A 20,570-nucleotide genomic window follows, 5' to 3' on the forward strand; every position below is an offset into this window, starting at 1 on the left:
TCGAGGACATTCAGCCACGCATTTTTACATCTTCGTTACACATACTGACCAAAGGCCAAAAGCTTTCCATGGTCAAATGATCCCTAATAGACTCTAACTGAGGTATTCCCAGTTTGTTACGAGGCGCATCGCAGGTCTTTAACTGTCTTTCCTGACCAATGCGAGGATATTGGGCTGTCAAATATCACTTTATTCTTGCGAGTGCTGGATGGCATACATGCTTGATTACCTGACGGAATCTTCAATCCATGACCTCCCTCCTCCCAATACCGACGCACACTTCTTTATATTAATGGCTACCTCTGCCTACTTCGGTTTCTTCCGTACGTTTAACCAGCACACGGCTAGAATGAGCATCACATCAAATCAAAATGGCATGATCGCTCAACGGATGTCCGCCAAGTTGCCATATCACACGAGTGTTCCTTGTTAAGAATACAACATCCCCGAGTTCATTAGCATGATAGCATCATGGCAAGCGAACATGTCTACAACTATGTGCTTCAGCTCCATCGGGAAGGGAGCTACTCAACATTGTGCTACCTGTGGCAACGGTTACCAAGGGACCCAGCTACCAGAATCGACAAAGGACCGCACAATAACTGGAGGATGGTAGCAAACGTGTCTGTGATACAGCTAACGCGGCCACGACTTTTTGACAGCTGGTGCATCGTTTCACCCATCTCGTGTGTCGGTTACCCTCTTCACCTTCATGGTCCCATGTTCTGGAGTATTGAATAAGAGCATATATAGGTAGGTTTTGTGTTAGCTTTTCTCAAGATGCTTGGAACTGTTTACTTGGGCTTCGCCGGTTACCAGTCAGAGCCAGGCAGATATTCAGCTTCAACGTCTGCAAGGTAGCCCCAATCTGCCACAAGCTCTACAATCCTTCGAGATGAGCCCGCAATCGTTCAGCACAGCCCTCGCTCTGCTCCTCTTCCTCCTCTCTTTGGTTTCTCTTGGGCTAGCAGGACCACCCAGACACAAACATGAAATCCGAGACCTCCCCAGCGCCTTGACCAGCACCCAAACCGAGGACGAAACCACATACTACAGTGAAGCTACCGAGACCTACATCTCCCTACCACCACTTTGGCCACCACGACCAACACCACACAGCAGCAGCACGGATTCACCATCCACATTCTCAACATCATCACCAGAATACCCTTACGACACCGAATCTGACACCACCACCACGTCATGGAACTGGACCTTCACACCAAGTACCACCTGGAACTTCACCACACCTTGGAATACGACCTGGACAGGCTACCCCGAGCCCACCACGGCCTCCAACATCACCACACCTTTCACCCACTTCACCGGATCACCATTCACCAGTAACAGCCCGCCCTACTTCACCTGGTCCAGCTACTCTGACACCTGGGGCGACCACAACACATACCCCACGCCCAGCAGCGCCAGTCCAGGCTGGACATATGAAGATATAACGACGACCATCTCCGTCATCAAAACCCTGACTTCCTTCACCACCACCGTTGTCAAGTCCAAGACCGTCAGGCCGTCCCCAAAACCGCCCATAACATCCAACACGTTCACATTCAAGACCACACCCTTTGCAAACCTAACAACGTTTACTTCTCCCAAGTGGACGACCCTCCCTATCGCTTCACTGACGGGTAACCCCTTCTGTTCGAACGCGGCGGACCCGGATAATGGGATTGGGAATCATTGCGTTTGTGACAATGGGGAGACGGTCGGGGTGATTCCGTTCAGTAAGGGGGGCAATGCGAGTGATTATCAGCCTTGTGCTTATACCACTGTTGGGTATTGAGAAAGATAAGTGGGAGGAAAGGGGGGTAGAAAGAGGAAGAAATGGGGTGGTGATGACGGGATGAAAGGAGTGGGGATTATGAGAAATAAATCTGAGATCTGCTTTCAACATGGTCCGCTGGCTCAATGGCAGAGCGTCTGACTACGAATCAGGAGGTTCCAGGTTCGACCCCTGGGTGGATCGAGTTTCTTTTCTCTTTTGTTTCTTTTTACATGTTAGAAACTTGTTTCCTCTAGAAGAAACCAACGTCGCTGAAGGTAAACTTTTTTTTGTGGTGATTTCCCAAGAGTACCCGGTCATGACTGCGATTCTCAGAGACCGTGAACATCAGCGTCAGCAATCGGTGCGAATAAAGTGCTTACATCGGAGCACTGTCCTCGCCAAAACCCGCTTTTGAGACGTTGTCATCATCATTTCTGACTTGCAGCTTACACGCTGCACTGACATGGACTCGGATCAGATACTGCGAAACAACTCCTTCCACTTGAGTCTCTCTTCACCTCCCACCTTCCATCGCAGCTTCCCAAGATCACCATTACCGTCTTCAATCCTCCTTCAAACCCTCCATCTCCATCTCCACCCCCGAATCCCTTCTCTCCAACGGCTCCTCCACCTTCCCCGCATCATCATCAACCCCAGCGGCCTTCCCCATCCTCCTCTCCCGCTCCCTCTTCTCCTCCCTCTTTCTCCGCCTACTCGACAAATCCGTCCCATGCAATTTATCCATCAACCCCGGAATTGCCCCAAACTCGACATTAAACAGCTCATGATGCGCATCATGATCCCTTGCCATCTCCATGATCCCAAACAACTTGAAATCATAACCCGAATGCACCGTCGCCGTCTCGACCAACATGATGGCCAAGAACGTCCAAAAGGTCAGGATATGCACCCTCAACACCATGGCCGGGATGGCAATCGGTAGGGTGTTGGCAAAGATGTGTTCAACCGGATGCGCGTATTGAGCGGATAATGCTGTCGGGGCGGTGAACTCGTGGTGTTTCTTGTGGATCATCTTGTAGAAGCGCGGCGTGTGGAAGAGCCGGTGGATGTAGTAGAAGATGAACTCGCGGGCGACGATGCAGAGGGGGATTTGCCAGGCCATTTCTCCCCAAAAACTGGGCGGGTCAGCGGAGATGTCAAAACGGGAGCCGCGGCCGGAGCGGATGGCGAGGGTGGTGAGGGTTAGTGAGGAGATGATGTTGAAGCACTGGTTGCGCAAGACGATGAGGGCGCAGTGCCGGATTTCGCGCCAGGAAGGCTGCTTGAAGGGCGGTTGGATCTTGTGCCGGGCCGAGAAGGAGGGGAATAAGGGGTCCAGGAAGGTGTACGACAAAGCTGGGATCCAGAAGAAGATGAGTTGAGTTAGGAGAGTGCCCCAGAATTCGATCTGATGAGGGGAGTAGGTTTGTACGAAATGTGTCCAGAGGGCGAGGGGGAAGCCCATCTTGACGGCGTTGTGCGGTTGTGGCGATGCCGTGATAGACAGTCTTCGTGGTTGGAGGTGGTGGTAGTGGAAGAGGTGGCAGAACACCACGACAGAAATCACCAACGGCCGTGCAGGACAGCACCGGTTATGAGCGGATTTAAGAAGTCTGGTCTGGAGAAAAACCTCGGTCTGTCAACTCCACAACACATGCAAAGTCGCATGAGATGCTACCCCGGACCTCTACGCGAATCACCATGCTCACCAGGCCCATATCGATCACTTTGCCACTCGCACTCGCTCAAAGCGGTTGCGGTGGGCAATAAGGCCGCTAAACCCCGCGCCTTTGAGAACAAGTCTTAACTCAAAGGGGGAACGAAGGGGAATAATCTTTGTTTCATGCACTCCTATTTGTTCGCGATGTAACTCCATATGGTAACTGAATTACCCCAGAACTTGGCAGTCAGATGCTTGGAAGCATGGCCTTACTCCACTGATGGACGACGGTGATGGAGAGGACGCAGGAACAATCGTCCTTCCGGAAAGGTTGAATGCCTTCAACTCTCAGGCACCTTCAAGATATCATCTACAAACACCACCTGCCCCGTCTCGATCGACCGATTCGCCGCAATCCCCGTTAATATCGACGCCGCCCCATCGACATGGCTGGCCGCGCGCATGTACTCATCCGTCGTCGGCACTCCGAACAAGTCATTCAGCAACACACTATCCCCTCCGCCATGAGCGCCTTTGCTCTCCTCAATCTCAATCTCCCTCGGTTGCTCAAACAACGGCCTTAACAAGATCGTCCGCTTCTCCAACGCACCCTCCAGCGCCTGGTCTCCTCCCGAATTGACATAGCTATTCTCCACCACCTCCACCTCTAACCGGCCGCCCGTCCCGTTAAAGTTCACGCGGAACCCTTCCCACGGAGCGTAAGCCGTCAAAGAATACGTCATGACCGCCCCGTTGCGATACCGGATCAACAGGTTCATGGTATCCTCGATGCTAATCCCGTCGCTAAAAACGCTCTGGTCGCGATAGTACCCATCCTCGCCTTCGGCATCGAGGTACAGCGCCTTGAGCGCCGGGATGGTCTCCAGGTCTAGAGCGAAGGGATCCTCTTTGGCGACTTCGCTGCCGCGAGTGCGGCTGTAGAACTTGGTCACACCGCGTTTCTCGGCGTTCTCCTTGCCGTAGAACTTGAGGTCGCCCTGGGCAAAGACGGATAGAGGACGGGTCTGCAGCCAAAAGTTGACCAGGTCGAAGTGGTGGGTGGACTTGTGGACGAGCAGGCCGCCGCTGTTCTTCTTATCGCGGTGCCAGCGCCGGAAGTAATCGGCGCCGTGCGAGGTGTTGAGAAGCCACTCGAAGTGGATGGAGGTCACGGTGCCGATGGCGCCGGAGCGCAAAATCTCAAACACTTTGGTGTTGTGCGGGGCGTACCGGTAGTTGAAGGTAACCCGGACCTTGCCGCCCGTGCGATCGACAGCCGAGAAGATGTCGCGGCATCGGGAGGCGTCGATGGTCATGGGCTTTTCGGTGATGACGTTGCAGCCGAGCTCGAGGGCGCGGACAATGTAGATGTTGTGCGTGCGGTCGATCGTGGTCACAATCACCTCGTCTGGAGCAGTGGATTTGATCATGGCATCGAAGTCGGCGGCCAGAAAGGTGGGAACTTTTCCGTGGCCCAGGGACTCGAGCTGGCCGTTGGCGTAATCCATCCTGATCTGATTTGTATCGCATAATCCGACAACGCATGAGGTCGAGCTGTAATCCGTTGCAATGGCGTTGTAGAAGAAGCCGGCTCGGCCACCCGTGCCGACGATGGCATACCGCTTTCTTCCCGTACCGCCTTTGGCAACGGACTGGGATGCTTCACTCATCTTGAGGGTGGCCGTTCAGATCCAGCCAGCTGGGAGAAAGTCGAGTCGTGAAATACAATGTTGGGTGCCAGGCAGGAGAATGTCAGTTGTGTAGCAAAAGGCACGAGGCGAGGAACGTCAAGAGGAAAAGAGGGTTGAAGAGCAGTCATTGTCAAGATGGATATCTTCCATGTTCCTCGGCTGGCTTGCCTCCTCGGTCATAGATAACCCAGATCCCGAACATTAGGCTGAAGAGCACGAATGGATCGGCACTGGTGCGGGCTTGATGGGGGAAATGGTAGCATACAACCCCAACATCACTGCATCCTTCAACCCTCTAAAACGCGGGGGAGTGCGGAGAGGGCTAGATCATGGCATGGGATTGGGTTGGTTAAACACAGGACTAGTTCTACATGGTCTGACGAGTTGACATATCACGACGCTTGCCTGTCCGCGTTATATTGGTGTAGACGAAGGGGCAGGTGACCAACCTACCTGGAAGTCATCCAAACTCTACAGACACTAAAGTCAAGGATGCTTTCCTTTGGCTGTACTGTTACTAGATGAGGAGGTGGCTCGCTATCGATGCATCCATGGTCTGTCCCAGACTTAGGGAAACACCCAATCCTTTTTCCCACCCACGTGGTGTCGTTCGGGGTAAAGGAAGGCGATCGATGGTCCAGCGCCCTTTATCACAAGGGGCTGCCCCTGTTGCACGCGGCATCCGTCGTGTCGATGATCCAGCACTTGCAAAGATCCCACATTAATAACAACACCTTGGACCGAAGACAATCATGGCTCCAGACCAAAGCAAGGGACAGGACGATATCAGTCTTGCGCCTGTTCATGAAGAGCCCACTATAAAGATAGCTCACGACAAGGCTACGGACTTCCTTGCGAGCCACGCCGACGGCGGAACGTCCTTCACCGCCGAAGAGGAAAAGGCCGTTCTTCGCCGGATCGACCTTCGTGTTCTGCCGTTGCTCCTCGGTGCATACTTCTTTCAGCAGCTAGACAAAAGCTCGCTCAGTTATGTCTCCATCTTTGGAATCACCGAAGACGCACACCTGGTGGGCAAGCAGTACTCATGGCTGGGTTCCATCCTGTACCTCGCACAGCTCTTCTGGCAACCCGCAGCAGCCTTCATCCTCGTCAAGCTCCCCACCGGCAAGGTAATTGCGGCCGCCATTTTCCTCTGGGGTTGTTCTCTTGCCATCATGTCTGCTTGCACCGACTTTAAATCCTTGCTCGGGATGCGTTTTGTACTCGGGTCTTTCGAAGCCATGATCGCGCCGAGCTGCGTTGCTGTCACGCAAATGTGGTGGCGCCGGAGCGAACAGACTCTGCGGACGAGCTACTGGAACGCCATGAACGGTGTGACTTTTATCGTGGGAAGCCTCTTCACCTACGGCCTGGGTCATATCCACAGCGAGAAGATGTTCCGCTACCAGATAATCTTTTTGTTCTGCGGCCTCTTGACAGTTTTGTACTCTGTTGTTGCTCTAGTCTTCATGCCAGACTCCCCGATGGAGGCCAAATATCTCCGGGAACGGGAGAAGGTCATTGCGGTCGAGCGGCTCAGAGCGAACCAGATGGGTGTGGCGTCTAGGACATGGCGATGGGGCCATGTGGTGGAAACGCTCTTGGACATGAAGACATGGTGTTGGTTCATTGCTATTATTGCGATCTCGTAAGTGTACTGTCTGTTTCTGGTACGCGTTAAGATCAGCAAAAAGAACACCAAGCTGACCTTGGCACACAGCATCGCCAGCGGTGGCATCGGGACTTTTGGCAACCTCATCGTCAAGTCGTTTGGATACTCGAGCTTCGAGACCATTCTGTTCAACATTCCGTTCGGCGTGATCCAGGTCGTTGCCATTGTCGGCACTGGGTGGTTAGCCACCAGGTTCCAGCGCAAAGGCTTGGTGATTGCTGGCGTCAGCGTCCTGCCCACCATCGGGACTATCCTGATGCTGACGGTGTCGCGAGAGCACAAGGGCGTCCTGTTGTTTGGCTATTACCTGGTGTCGTGCATGGCCGCCATCACGCCGCTGATCTACGCATGGCAGGCGCAGAACACGGGAGGCGACACCAAGAAGAAGTGCACGTCGGCCATGGTGTTTATCGGAATGTGCACGGGCAACGTCATCGGCCCTCTGCTGTACTCGACCGACCAGGCGCCTCTTTACCGACCCGGGCTGATCGCCGACCTGATCATGTTCGTACTGGTGGGTGTCCTGTCGGCCCTGATCCCCTTCTACCTCGTGTTTCTCAACCGCCGCCATGCTCGGAGACGAGAGGAGCTGGGAAAGACGGCGGACGTGGTGGACGAGTCGATGGTTGGCAAGAGGCAGCTGGAGATGAGCAAGGCGGTCGAGGTTGAAGAAGGAGGGGGCGCGGGTGCTGATGCCCATCATCAACGGTCGCTCGAGGAGGATAACGCTCTGCAGGACATGACGGATCTGCGGAACGAGGATTTCATTTTTGTGTATTGAGATGGCTGGAGATCTGTCGTGTGCCCTGGTGTTCATATGGAAGTGGTTTCGGGAAGAGGATGGGGACGGCGCTGTTAGAGTGACCGGACGTGTCACGGACGTGATTTACAGCGGGCCACACCCCATAACGGGCCGCCGTTCAGCAGACCCCGCAGCGGAGATGGCAGCTCCCCCACGGCCCCGCCCCGCTACGGCTGCAGGTCCGGTGTCATTGCCCCCGCTTTCCCTGGCCGCTTTCCGCTGTGGGGACGAACACTACCTCCAGGGGCAACCAATGTACTTCAGTTGTGTTGAGGCTCGTCTTTGGCAACGGCATCAAAACATCGTTAATCTACTCAAAAAGCAGGCGGCCATTCGTAACTGATTTTTTTTAATCATGAAATCGCTTGTAGTGCCTTCAAGAATCATAGGCCCGACCTGTTCCACTCTATACTTGTACGCTAAGGTAGGGGAAGCTGCAGGTTACAACCCGCGATGACTCCTTCTCATTGTTATGACTCCACTAACACAACAGGTACCAATTCTAGGCAACAGCGCCTCCACTAAAGGTACATCCCACATGGTGCTTTATAGCGTGGGGCTGTTCACTTCCTTCTCATCCTTCCTCTTTCATCCTCTCTTTGTCTTTTCTTCATCACTTTTCATCCTACTACTCAATCCACATCTTCACTTCCCCCTATCCGTCCCGTATTCCCTGCTTCGATCCAACAACCATGGTGCTAGAAGGACACGACCTCCCATGCAATCTCTGCCAGGCCATCATTCCACCAGTCCCGCAAGACCTCAACCATGTCGACGCGCCGGTTCCCAGGCTGGCATGGAATCGAGAGGCCAGGGCAGTGAGAGCATTCAGAGACACTTCCTCTCCCTTCCTTACTGGTGTTGGCTATTTGACCAGGTGGGGAGTGCTCCAGGCTAGTCATGATCCTGATGTTCCCTACTTGACAGAGGCAGGGCTGCTCAATCCCAGTGCTCGGAATGATGTTGTCTTGGGCCAGTCTGGCAACAGTCAGGCTAACAACCCCAAGTATCTCACCTTCGTCTTCCACGATGCTTGCTGGCAACTGTTCTTGGCCGGCATTCTGCGCCGTCTCCCAGACTTTGTCACAACTTGCCGCACCCCCCAAGAGCAGGTTGGACTTGTCGCCGAGGCTTTGTTCAGATATCTCTCGTGTATGCCACTCACCAAGCTCAACCACGTGGTGGTTCAGCACGAACTCGCCTCTTACCGCGCCGTCGATTACGTTTGGCCCCGGGACTACGCTACCCCCGACGAGGCCATTATAATGGCAAATCCCTCTAACCTACCAACACTGGACGGTTTACCACAAGTGGCTGGCCATCAACATAATGACCACCTTTACACCATCAACCCCAACTTTCACTCCTCGTCTTCAACAGATGCTCCCTTTTCCACGCTCCCCGAAGAGTTGATTCACCAGATTCTGAATCTCCTCCCTTCCCCTGATGTCTGCAACCTTCGCCTAGCATCTAGGTCGGTTGCCAGCGTCTCGAGCCCTTTGCAGCTTCCCATGTCCTTCTGGGCCAGTCGCTTCGAGTGTGAAAACGACATGGGCTTCTTCTACCCTGGCCGTCCCTTTCCCGATACCAAGCCACCTACCGATTATCGTCAACTCCATTCCACACTCAGGCTCGAGTTGAGCAAGGTGACTGAAGTCATGAACCTGAGAAACAGACGCCGTATCTGGTGCATGTTGCAAGACATGTCCCGTTGCATTACTCTGGCAATTGAGCACATCTGGTCGTCAACGGACAGTAACAGTGGTACAGGTACTCCTTCCGTACGCATTCCCGAGGGCCACGTAGCCGGGAGATTGGTTTGTCCCCTGCCTCTCCGCGGTGGTCCTGTTACTGAGGCATTGCAACGTAGCGTTGGCACCACCATCTTTGCTAGGCAAGCGGCCGTATTTACAAAACCTTTACTACAGGCGCCCGTGTGCGTCGGTGTATCGTTCCTGAGAGTTGACCAACGTCCCTATGTCTGTGGCATCAGGGTCCTGTCTGCTAGGTCTGATAGGGCTTGTAGAGTGGGCGTCATTATCCAAGAAAGCGAAAGTATCGTCGCCTTGAAAGCTGATGAGGAGTTGGCTGGCTTCCGCGTGGCATGTCTTGCCAATGGTGTAGTTGGCTTGGGTGTTCTAGTTCGGCCTGTTGCTAACCCTGAGTGTGCCCCCATGCTTCATCCCTTCACAGTGGGCAACCTGGATACAAGCGCCAGTGGCTTGGGTCTTGCGGACCTTATCCCTATCGGCGGAGGCCTTCCAACGGGCATCATCGCTGGGCTTGATGTAAGTACCAGGTACTTCTTCGTCCTACATGGCGCCAAAAGCCACGGACTAACATTGATACAGGCTGCCTGCAGAATTGTCTCTCTTCAGCTGCTTGAAAGCCAGTCATCGGCTGTCTGCAAGGAGCAAGAGGAGATCCCTAGTGGCCCCTTCGTGAAGGAGGCCACGCAGCCACGCTCACAGGCTGTGCTGTGGAGTCCCTCCATCCCTCAAAACGCCAACGACATCATCACTCCCAAGACAAAGCCAGGAATGCACGGCTCAGTTGCTGTGCGAGAAGATCAAGGCTCAGACTTTGTCCTCAACATCCCTTTTGGCGGTGAAAGAGGAGAGAGACTGAAGACACTCAACAGAATAGTTGCTTACGCAGATCCTTACTCGGCGTATGGGTCGTTCAAGGGCTTCGGCTTCCATTACGATGATGAGCCGGCTGAGGTATTTTATGGAGCGAGAAGGGACTACGATTCCTTTTCGATCGCGTTCCGCCCGTGCCTTCAGTCATCATTTCCCATCAACGGGAAAGGGGGCGAATTCATCGACCACATAGAGCTATTTGGCTTGGTATTGCAATGGTATAAGCTGGATGCTATAAAGGTCTGTAAACCATGTTCTTCCGTTTATGGATACGCTCAGCAGCTAACAGGTCCAGTAGATTACCACCAATTTTGGAAGATCTGTCCACTTCAAACATGAACCGGAGGGGTTTCCAAGACGGTTGACAACGTCCACAGGCACCCCTGAATTGAGCATGATCCACCCACCCGTCGGGTCAACGATTATCGGCTTGTATGCAAACACTCACGTACGTCATGAACAAGGCACATATCGATGACTGAACTGATGCTAACGCTTTTGAAGCAACCCTCGGGTTCTGTACAAGCCCTTGGGCTCCGATTTACTACCGAGGCCCAAGTTGCCCGACAATCTGCGGTTCGGGACCCGGCAGCGAGCCACAGGCTTCTGCTACCACTACCGCCAGTATACAAGTCAAGCAGTGTTGGAAAACTGGAGTTCGGCCATAGTAGCGGAGTCCGCCGGCTTGACAACATCAGCCGGATACGCGTCTCTTGTGGCTTGGTTTCTGGACCCCGAAAACCTCACACAATTTCGGGTCTCTGCTTCCAGTTCACTGACACGGATGAGCCTGTGTACTTGGGTCAATGGCTGAATGAAGTCGCGAGTTTTGATATTGGACAGGAGTCTGGGCGGATCGTTGCACTCACCACATGGAGACTTTGCGACCCAGATCCCCCATTGCGAGGAGCTGGGGGGAATCCATGGATTGATCCCTTTTCTCACCGTTTTCGCGCAGCGATGCTGTACACAGGGTTGGAGATTGAGACGGCTTCAGGGAAGGTCTTCAAGATCTCCCCAGACGACCCAGAACGACGTGGCTATGAAAAGGCGCATTTCCGGGAGAACGCCTTCGAAGAATTTGTAAGTCATGGCCCTAAGCAACTTGAGTACGTCAAACACATCGGCTAACATGAGCGAAAGGCCGGTCTGAGCTGGTCATATACCTTCTACTACGATTACTTTACCCCGCTTTACAGGCAAAAACACCAATCCCTCTCGGGTTTCCGCAACACCGGAACAGACCCAATCTTTTGGCAAGAGGCGCAAGACTGGCAAACAGGGACATGTTATGATCTTTCGGCAATCCATGTCATGTGGGGGCCTGCTGACCCTGTGGCAACGATGTCCGGACTACTGTTCGAATATGGAGGCGGGAAGGTTCGAAGACGGGTAGGGTCAACGAGCCTCCCGGGCGCGACAAGGCAATCACTCAAACTCGCCGAAGGAGAGAAGATCACATGGATAGGTATTCCCAGACCGGTAGGAACCGTACGTCAAGAAGGGTTTCTGTTTCAGGGGCCGCCCAGGAGAGTTGTAGACCGCAACTCGTTTTTCCATATCGAGGTAAGCATATCCGAAGACCTTGTCAATCTAACATGGAATCAAATTGGTAAGCTAATGCTCCTGACCAGTTCCATACAAGCTTGGGACAGAAAGTAGTGTTCTATCGCGAGATGTCCACAACTGAAGGAAGGGGTGAACACCTTGAAATCGCCTTCCCTTCTTACTTGTTTACACGTGATGGCAGATACGATCCGACGAGGGCCGTGCGGCCGTCGGCAAGCGTCATTGCGGCAGAAAAGGAGAAGTATGGGGAGGAGGGTGTGTCTTGGGATGGAGACCATCAGAATGTGGGCCTCGGCATCTTTGTAGGAGACCCAGACCCTACAGGCTCATTGACTTATGCGACGATAGATGCCATCCGCACACTGAGCGCGGGGCTTGCGGCGGAAATGAAGAACAAGTGATGTCCCGGGGACTGGCTGGAGGTATGATAGGCAGTTGGCCACCTTGCTTCATTCTCTTTTTCATTTTTTTTTCATTTCTTGCTCTTTTTACTGGGTATTCTTGTCTACTCCGTTCTGAGCGACAAACAACATGGCTTCTCAATGTTTTGGCAATGAAGGTCATGACATTGGTGTCACAACAGTTTCCTATTGTTAGAGAAAACCCCCACAATGTATTCTAGTCTTTTTCATGTCCATACCGTATATAATGCAAAATTACTCATCTAGCCTCATCATCTGCTTGCCTCGAGCTCCATCCTGTCTCCTCACTCCGTCAACATTACCTTCCCTCAAACTTGTCAACCTCATTTAGGTAGGTACCTTACCAACTCTCCTCCAAAACCCTCCTCTCCCTCTCCAACCCCTCTAACTCACTTTCCAGCCTTCCTATCGTCCGTCCCAACTCATCCACAGTCCCCTGCCAATGTTGCACTCCAACAAACCTGACTTGTTCCTCCGTTCGGTACCTCCTAGCCCTGCAAGCGTTAGACGCCAAAGCCAGGAGATCGATGTCCTGCGAGTCTGGTGAGGGCGTACGTAGTAGGTGTGGAACTGTGGATGCGTGTAAAATACTTGCCAGTGAATCCTGTTCCCGCCGGAGAGAGAGCTTTGTTAGATTGAGCACGGCGAGGAGGGTGTTTAGTTGGTGGACGCGGTGGGCGCTGATTTTTCTTTTGGGTTGCGGCTTAATGCCCTGATCGTCAGGACTAGGGGCGGGAACGGGACCGGGGACAATTAGAGATCCAGAGCCGGGGCCGGGAAGAGGAGGGAGCGGTTTGGAGAGAGATGGAGCGGAAAGAGAAAGCCCAGGATAGGGGGAAGGACACCTCGAGGTGGAGGTCGAGCTGGGATTGGAGGAGGAGGTGCTTGAAGAGGAGGAAGAAACGGGAGAAGGAACGGGAGAAGGAACGGGAGAAGGAGAGCGGGAAGGAAAGAGTGAACGGAGGTGAAGGTGGAGGTGCATCTTTGTTTGAACGGAAATTCCGGTGAGATTATGAAGGAAGGTGGGGTTCAGCGGGTGGTAGGTAACGATGAAGGCGTGCCTGAGTGAGTGAAACTGCTACTGCTACAATTGCTACAATTGCTTTGCCTGTGCCTGACAGGTGCTTTTGGTAGGTACCTGATGATGTTCGTTCAGGGAAGGAGTGTATGGCACGCGCTTCTCGTTACTTACCTCTACCCTGTGTCCTTAGTAGGTTGCTGACGAAGAGAGTGTGAATTGAACCTGGGTGGTGAGGCGGGAAAGAGGTTACACGACAGGTGATGATGATGGAGGCTTTATACCTGCTGAGGGTAAGAACAATGGATGAAGCCATTCAGAATACAATGGTGTTGTTCTTGGTTGGTCTTCCGGTGCTTTCTGCCAGTACTCTTTGTTCACTGAGAACTGCCTATTTCCGAGTTCCATTGTGTGGACGGAAGTGGCTGAGTGATCGAGTGGCTGAGGTGGAATGAAAAAGAACAAAGGTGGGAACAAGAGCGTTGTTCCTACCTTCTTCTGCTTTGTCTCTGCAGTGAGATGTGCCTTCAGGTGCTCACCAGCTACGGTACGTGGGCGAGTAGGCGTAAGGATAGACTAAACGTATTACACTCGTTTCATTACAAATCCCAGCGTCTTCATTATACCTTCAAACGCAACATTGATGCATTGTATACATTAGAGCGTTCGTGCCAACTGCGCCAACGACCATTGACCAGACGAACGGAAATCATCACCTCGTCTGCTTATTTCCGGGACAGCTACTAGTAACGTCAGTAATTCAGCCTTTCACCAGCAAATACTGGGGGATTGTTAAGATAGAGTTGTGGTATCCAAATTTTCATCTTGTGACTTCAACCCCATGAGCCTGAGTCTAACCCCTTACCCCTACTGACTACCATACAATCTTCCCCACGTTAAATAAAACAACAATAATAGCGGCAACCCTACTGACTACCATTCTGAGGTTGCGCGTCATCCGCCGAAAATGGAAGCTTGGCAAGAAGAGAAAGGCCTTCCGCCCATTCCTCGGTCCTCATACAACTGTTGGACTCCGTCCCTACCGACTGTACTGGTACATGCCACTTTTCCCATAGTCTCGAGCACTTGGCCAAGTGTGTGGCCCAGTTCGAGTCGACTCTTCGCGCCGTCCACCACTCAGCCCTAGCGCTCTCACCCTCCCAAGTGTCCGAGAAACCAGCAAGCTTGTCCGGGACCGGCTCTAACATCTCCCATAATTTTGGTGTGAAAAGTCCTTCTTGGTGAAGACTCGGCGCAAGATTATCAACCACAAGTCTGAGCATATCCACATCACGCGTCTCGCAGGAACCCTCCAGCGCAGCCATGAAGAACTCGAAATCAAAAGGTCCAGGACATTCCCAGTTCCCATCAAAGTGACATCGGGCGCCGTTAGATATGAGAATTCCTGCTAATGGTCGCCAATCCCAAGAATCATTCCAATGCCGCCGAATATACCTCGGTGTATGAATCCGTCTCTTCCACCAGACATACAAAAACATCCCCATAGCAGTGACTGGCCATGCCTCATAAGAGCCGCGGATATAGCGGCGAATATGGTACCCACAAACTAGGCATACAAGAGATGGGTCGGCTCCGTGGCGGAAGAGACGACAGATTGTGTCAAGAATGTAGTCGTAGCCGTAATCATGAGGAATTCTATCCAAGTCACGCTTGTCTACGTTCGCGAGCGTCCTGATCGCATCGTGAAGTGGCATGCGCTCAGGATAAGAGACCCCGCGTATCCCAGAAACAAGACCAAACCCCCCTCTTACTAACGAAGAACCTTGATTGAGGTCCAGCCCGTACATCGTGATCAACAGGTTGACAATATCTGGCAAGTGTTCAGGTGCCCCATTGTGAGGGCTGCTCCGACAGATAAGCCAGGACAGCAAATCATCGTCCCCGTAAGCTTGCCTGAGATCAAAGTCTTTGATATCGCAGAGCATACGATGCACGATCCCATATTTCCCTGGGGAGCAGTAGCGCTTTAGGTACACAGTCGACCCACATAACAGGGTATGGAATATGGGTCGCCAGAAGGGGATATGAGGGTCGTTGTCAGGTTGACGATAGCACCAGCACGGGTCTCGCGAAATACCATAGGGGCTTGCCTGTCCCTTGGTGATCATGTACATGACTGTGGCAGCAGGGTCCTTGTTAAGAGTGGTATCCATGGCGGGAACGACTATGGCGGGGTACAGGGGAACTTCATATAGGCAGTGGTCTTCATATATTACGAACATTTCGTCGTGAGGGTAGTTGTCGTAAAACGTGTCCCAGCGCTCGGTTTCAGCGAACTTGTAATCGAAGCAATTCGCCCCCGCACCCAAGCCCTTCAAACATAACTTGGCTTGATTGTCGGCGAGGAAGTCGATGATAGCATGCCGACCGTGTTCGGCACTTGACAGCAAGGCCTCCTTCCAGTGGCGCCTCCACAGGATGGGGTTGACGATGTCGTAGAATCGGCGACATGTTCCTGCCAACCGCGCCAAGTGTCTTCTGCGGACTTTATTGCGTTTGCGGTAGTTGCCAAAGCTGTGGTCGGGATCATGTTCGCAGTCAAGGCTTAGCTCGACGGCGATGACATGTAGGATTTCGGTGGGGAGGTGTACGATGGTGACCATCTTTGGGTTCGGAGGATGGCTTGGATGAATTTGAGTCGGCTTGGAAAGTCAAGGAGTAGGTTTATTATCGGTGTTGTTACCTTTGTTCGAAGCATACCTATTCGCCTTGAAATTTGATCTCAATGAGCTGGATGAGGATGCAGGCAGCGAATCGAGGGCATTATGAGGACTTATCACTTCGGTGAGTGAGTCAGAGCCTGCGGGCGCTCATTTCCACAGGCACAGGTAACATGGTCGTCTACTTGGGGGTTGTGGTGCAGCTTTGGGACCTTTGTTCAACCCCCGACTCGTTAAGTAGGAGGTCGGGAAAACGTAGAACAACTTTTTATTCTGGGACATCTGAGTTAGTGCTAAAATATAAGCAAATCTATTAGTGCAGAGCTTACGAGCATTTTAACTACGCCAACATTTTTTGAAAATTCTGAAAAAATTTGGGAAGCTCAAGAATACTTCAGTAAAGACCCCTTTGAAGTTGCATCAATTTTAGTTTGGGCATTGGGAAGGAAAATGGGATTGAGGACGTTCTTCCCATTTAAATTGCAAGCATCAGCGTGGCGGCTTGGCGAAGATTTTTGGATCTGAATACTGGCATTTTGGCTTGTTCCAAATTAAAAAGCTGTCCCAGATTTCTCCAACCCCTACTTAACGAGTAGGGGGGGGGGGGGGGGGGGGGGGGGGAATTCCTTGGCAACCGAACCCCCCAAGTAGAATAGCCCTACTCAGCACTTAGCGTGTGTTTCAAGCAGATCAGTGTTGTTGCCGAAACCGCGACTTCAACAGTGGTCTCGGCTCCGAAGAAGCGTTAATCATCCTCACACTGATAAGGAGCGATCAGAGCTAAGATAAGCAGCCACGACCCACAGCAGCCCGCAAGGTGCACGGCGACTCAAAGCATCCGTCGCCTTCCAAAGAAAGACCGGCCGAACTGAAGAAAGGGACATAACTATCAGATCCAATTCTTGTTGGTGTGTTGGATGATTCAGATCCATTGCGACTTCTGTCAGAAATCAGTATTGATTCATAATCTCACATGGTGTTGAGTCTCGATTTTGTTGACGACAACGGCACTCGCACTTGCCAAGAACACCGAGACCCCGCATGCTCAGGGATCAATAAGCCAGATGCTAACCTAAAAGGGTATTAAAGCTTTCCTCTCGGGCAAGGACATCACCTATATAACCGATTCGATGCATTGGAGAAGTCGCGACCGAATTGAAAGACGTGAAGCACGGCAGCGGGAGTCGTACAAACAGAAGGTGCATCATGTTGTATAAGATGGATGGGTGCTCCTGCTGAAGTCTCGAGAGTGTTTGCTTCCTTCCAATTCATCTCGTTCATCTGCCCGCTCTTATCTCCCTTGCATCAACCGACCCGAACTGCAGGAAGTCGGAACTCCCCATCCGCAACCCGTCCCGTGCTTGTCTGATAAAGCTATCCCCTCCCCGACTCTGTCGTCATTCCTTTTTGTGACTTCCATCAAACAACCCAAACACCATCATACTCAACCAAAACAAAACAATTTCCACCCAGCCGTCACAATGGCTCTTAGAACTATCCTCGTCACCGGCGCGACCGGCCAACAAGGCGGCGCCGTAGTCCGCGCCCTCCTCAACCACCGCAACTTCGACTCCTCCTCCCTGAAGATCCTCGCTCTTACTCGCAACGCCTCCAGCCCTTCGGCCCAGCGCCTCGTCGATTCTAGCAAGGGGGTCGTCCAGTTGATCCAGGGCGACTCGACCAACCCCAAGCCCATCTTCGATGCCCATCCCAAGGGCTCCATCGACTCGCTCTTCGTCGTCACCACGATGGGCAAGCAGCCAGAGGAGCAGCAGGCAATCCCGCTCATCGACACGGCCGTCGAGCACGGCGTCAAGCACGTCATCTTCTCATCGGTTGACCGTGGTGGCGACGAGAAGAGCTGGGACAACCCGTGCCCCGAGATCCCTCATTTCGTGGCCAAGCATAACGTCGAGCTGCACATCCGCAACAAGGCGGAGAAGGACCCGTCCAGATTTACCTGGACCATCCTGCGCCCCGTCGCCTTCATGGACAACTTCAACCCTGGCATCTTTTGCAAGCTCATGACGGCCATGTGGCGCTCCGCCCTCAAGCCCACCACCAAGTTGCAGCTCACGGGCGTCCGCGACATCGGCCTGTTTGCTGCCGAGGCCTTTTACAACCCGGACGAGTACGCCAGCAAGGCCGTGGGCATTTCCGGGGATGAGCTGACCTTGGAGGAGGCCCGCGAGAAGTTTGAGAAGGTTGTTGGCAAGGAGATGCCCGAGACGTACACCTTCCTGGGTAGCCTGATGCTCTGGATGGTCAAGGACATGGGCGCCATGTTTGCCTTCTTTGAGAACCAGGGCTATGGGGTGGATATCGCGGCCAAGAAAAAGATTGTGCCGACGGAGGACTTTGAGACGTGGTTGAAGGAGAGTAGCAAGTGGAAGTAGAAGCAGGAGGACACTGTTTTCGAGCGGAGGTGTACGATACCCTTTTGTCATTTTTTGTTTTGTTCTGTCAATGCTTGTCGATTGATTGCTTGCTTGCGTCGGAATACTTAACTTAATTGAGTGCACCCTAGAGGTTGTTTGGGTTTGCCTGAGGTGTCGTACAGACTGATCGTTCCAGCTGGCTGTGGTGATGAGTCCTATATTCCCCGCCGGGAGCTCCATGTGATGCTTCTTATAAATCCCCGATTCATGCCATTTGCAAAGTAAGTTCGGTGCTGATAGGATTACGTACTTAAGGTAGTAGAAGCTATAGGTAGTCGGGGATAAGGGACAGTTCTTGTGACTTGCTATTCGATCAGGCAGTGCACAGCTTATCGCAAGGGTATCGTAAACCGTAGGTGGCCCCGAAGTGGCAACGTCGTGAACGACGACTCCTCGCATCACTTGTTCGGATTACGATGTGGTTCATCCTGAGTGAGATATGGTGTTACATTCTTGTCGGATCGTCAGCTTAGGAGCGGCTGTCGTGCGGGGAAATGACCACCGTTCCTTACAAATTGGAATCCAAAAGGATCATACAACACGCGTCGGTTCTTGGCCCCTGCCGAACCGTAAGCATCAAAGGTATAAATCATTGAAATCCCACAAAGTTCACCTGGACCAAGTCACACGTCTCACACCTGCTCCCATCTAGAGAAAGACCGCTGCAACGAAAAAGACCAACAGTGGAAGCTCGTCATAAACATCCTCATCCATACGCAAACTCACCTACAAACCCCTTTAAATCCCCATCTACACAACCCAAGACCAATTCAAGTACTCATCATGTCAGCCAAATCCACTCTTGACCAAATCCTCCACCGCCACACCGTCCACCCGGACTCCCCTTCCACAAAGGACAAGCTCCTCGGCGCGTCCTTCGTCGTTGTCGACAAGTCCGGTCCCATTTACTCCGGCGCAGCCGGCCACACCTCCCTCCCCATAACTTCTTCTTCCTCACCCACTTTCGGGACCGACTCCTTCCTCTGGGTCGCCTCCCTCACCAAGCTCCTCACAACCATCTGTCTCATGCAACTAGTCCAACAAGGCAAACTTTCTCTCGATCAAGATGTTCGTGAGAAACTACCCGAGTTGACAAACGCCGGTATCCTTCGGGGTTTCGAGGCAGACAAAGAAGGGGAAGAGGCAAAAGGGAAGGCGATACTGGAGAAGATCGAGAAGCCAATTACGACCCGGCAGCTGCTCACGCACACCGTCGGTTTATCCTACGACGTGGGCCACCCGCTTCTGGAGCGATGGGCCAAGGAAGTAGGCAAAAAGGGTGACTCGAATTCCATGACGATGGAGGGGTGGACTACCCCTCTTTTGTTCCCGCCGGGTGACGGGTGGGTGTATGGAACGGGGTTGGATTGGGCGGGGATTTTACTTGAGCGAGTGCTGGGTGAGAACGACCAGAAGATGACGTTGGGACAGTACATGCGGAAGAACGTGTTCGAGCCATTGGGCATGGAGGCTTCAACCCTCAAGCCGGCGGCTGAGCCTGTCGAGAAACTGGAGAACAAAATGAAGGATAAGCTGGTCCCCGTTGCGCTGAGGGATGCCGAGACGGGCGAGCTGTCGCTGAGTGAACTGCCGATTCCGGCGGCGTGGGATCCTAAGAATGAAAGCGGAGGCTCGGGGCTGTGGACTACGGCGGATGATTATGGCAAGGTTTTGGCGGCGGTTTTGAGGACCTTTGACCAAGGGGACGGGGAGCTGGGACTCAGGAAGGAGATGGTCGATCTCATGTTTAGTCCGCAATTGAATGACAAGGGGTTGGAGATGATCAAGGAGATGGGGAGAGTATTTCATCCGGGCGTCATGCCTGAGTTTCCGGAAGGGTTCGAGGCGGTCGATCATGGTCTTGGTGGACTGCTGAATCTGGAGGATGTGGAGGGAAAGAGGAGGAAGGGGAGTATGATGTGGCATGGGTACTGCAATTCGCATTGGGTAAGTTTGTCCTTCTATCGTCGTGGTGAACGTACGGCTAACGCCAGATACAGTGGATTGATCGCGAAACGGGCATTGGTGCGTGCGTCTTGGTTGAACAGTTTCCCTTTGCCGACCCAGTGGTCATCCAGCTGTACAATGACCTCGAACGGGCGGTATATGGGGAGCTGGTCCCCGAGTGGAAGAAGGCCAAGGGTGTTTAGGTCTGCGTACCATGCTATCCAGAAATGGGCGGGTTACGGCTATAA

The 20,570-nt window shown here is 52.9% G+C and overlaps 8 protein-coding genes and 1 non-coding gene across 9 annotated transcripts; 6 read left to right on the forward strand and 3 right to left on the reverse strand.

Moving 5' to 3' along the window:
- Positions 1 to 895: 895 nt before the first annotated feature.
- SMAC4_05663 (uncharacterized protein) lies at positions 896 to 1,798 on the forward strand (the record flags this gene model as incomplete). Its single annotated transcript, XM_003348519.1, has 1 exon — positions 896 to 1,798. One exon carries the CDS (start codon positions 896 to 898, stop codon positions 1,796 to 1,798), a length of 903 nt encoding a protein of 300 aa, XP_003348567.1.
- Positions 1,799 to 1,909: 111 nt separating this feature from the next.
- On the forward strand, positions 1,910 to 1,981 carry SMAC4_13936. The gene has a single exon. It is a non-coding gene; the product is annotated as a tRNA-Arg (tRNA).
- Positions 1,982 to 2,342: 361 nt separating this feature from the next.
- On the reverse strand, positions 2,343 to 3,260 carry SMAC4_05662 (uncharacterized protein; the record flags this gene model as incomplete). The annotated part of the gene is made up of 1 exon (XM_003348518.2): positions 2,343 to 3,260. The coding sequence occupies exon 1, from the start codon at positions 3,243 to 3,245 to the stop codon at positions 2,343 to 2,345; it is 903 nt and encodes a 300-aa protein (XP_003348566.2). The 5' UTR covers positions 3,246 to 3,260.
- Positions 3,261 to 3,631: 371 nt separating this feature from the next.
- SMAC4_05661 (uncharacterized protein) lies at positions 3,632 to 5,110 on the reverse strand (the record flags this gene model as incomplete). The annotated part of the gene is made up of 1 exon (XM_003348517.2): positions 3,632 to 5,110. One exon carries the CDS (start codon positions 5,108 to 5,110, stop codon positions 3,782 to 3,784), a length of 1,329 nt encoding a protein of 442 aa, XP_003348565.1. The 3' UTR covers positions 3,632 to 3,781.
- Positions 5,111 to 5,441: 331 nt separating this feature from the next.
- On the forward strand, positions 5,442 to 7,584 carry SMAC4_05660 (uncharacterized protein; the record flags this gene model as incomplete). Its single annotated transcript, XM_003348516.2, has 2 exons — positions 5,442 to 6,779; positions 6,852 to 7,584. Exons 1-2 carry the CDS (start codon positions 5,884 to 5,886, stop codon positions 7,582 to 7,584), a joined length of 1,629 nt encoding a protein of 542 aa, XP_003348564.1. The 5' UTR covers positions 5,442 to 5,883.
- A 607-nt stretch (positions 7,585 to 8,191) lies between these two features.
- SMAC4_05659 (uncharacterized protein) lies at positions 8,192 to 12,455 on the forward strand. The gene is made up of 6 exons (XM_066090329.1): positions 8,192 to 9,893; positions 9,957 to 10,487; positions 10,546 to 10,695; positions 10,752 to 11,330; positions 11,391 to 11,813; positions 11,882 to 12,455. Exons 1-6 carry the CDS (start codon positions 8,298 to 8,300, stop codon positions 12,215 to 12,217), a joined length of 3,615 nt encoding a protein of 1,204 aa, XP_065947430.1. The 5' UTR covers positions 8,192 to 8,297; the 3' UTR covers positions 12,218 to 12,455.
- A 1,661-nt stretch (positions 12,456 to 14,116) lies between these two features.
- On the reverse strand, positions 14,117 to 15,892 carry SMAC4_05657 (uncharacterized protein). The gene has a single exon (XM_003348513.2). The coding sequence runs from the start codon at positions 15,878 to 15,880 to the stop codon at positions 14,183 to 14,185; it is 1,698 nt and encodes a 565-aa protein (XP_003348561.1). The 5' UTR covers positions 15,881 to 15,892; the 3' UTR covers positions 14,117 to 14,182.
- Positions 15,893 to 17,418: 1,526 nt separating this feature from the next.
- On the forward strand, positions 17,419 to 18,333 carry SMAC4_05656 (uncharacterized protein; the record flags this gene model as incomplete). Its single annotated transcript, XM_003348512.1, has 1 exon — positions 17,419 to 18,333. One exon carries the CDS (start codon positions 17,419 to 17,421, stop codon positions 18,331 to 18,333), a length of 915 nt encoding a protein of 304 aa, XP_003348560.1.
- Positions 18,334 to 18,910: 577 nt separating this feature from the next.
- Positions 18,911 to 20,563, forward strand: SMAC4_05655 (uncharacterized protein). The gene is made up of 2 exons (XM_003348511.2): positions 18,911 to 20,322; positions 20,376 to 20,563. The coding sequence occupies exons 1-2, from the start codon at positions 19,159 to 19,161 to the stop codon at positions 20,523 to 20,525; spliced, it is 1,314 nt and encodes a 437-aa protein (XP_003348559.1). The 5' UTR covers positions 18,911 to 19,158; the 3' UTR covers positions 20,526 to 20,563.
- Positions 20,564 to 20,570: the final 7 nt, after the last annotated feature.

The sequence above is a fragment of the Sordaria macrospora genome, chromosome 6, assembly GCF_033870435.1.
Source record: "Sordaria macrospora chromosome 6, complete sequence".
NCBI lineage: Eukaryota > Fungi > Ascomycota > Sordariomycetes > Sordariales > Sordariaceae > Sordaria > Sordaria macrospora.

What these genes read in the sequence shown, in the direction of transcription:
- SMAC4_05659 (XM_066090329.1), top strand. Translation starts at nt 8,298, where the DNA reads ATGGTGCTAGAAGGACACGACCTCCCATGCAATCTCTGCCAGGCCATC. An exon ending in GCTTGTATGCAAACACTCAC is followed by an intron (nt 10,696 to 10,751) that starts GTACGTCATGAA and finishes ACGCTTTTGAAG; the next exon opens with CAACCCTCGGGTTCTGTACA. An exon ending in ACTCGTTTTTCCATATCGAG is followed by an intron (nt 11,814 to 11,881) that starts GTAAGCATATCC and finishes GCTCCTGACCAG; the next exon opens with TTCCATACAAGCTTGGGACA.
- SMAC4_05657 (XM_003348513.2), bottom strand. Translation starts at nt 15,880, where the DNA reads ATGGTCACCATCGTACACCTCCCCACCGAAATCCTACATGTCATCGCC.
- SMAC4_05655 (XM_003348511.2), top strand. Translation starts at nt 19,159, where the DNA reads ATGTCAGCCAAATCCACTCTTGACCAAATCCTCCACCGCCACACCGTC. An exon ending in GGTACTGCAATTCGCATTGG is followed by an intron (nt 20,323 to 20,375) that starts GTAAGTTTGTCC and finishes CGCCAGATACAG; the next exon opens with TGGATTGATCGCGAAACGGG.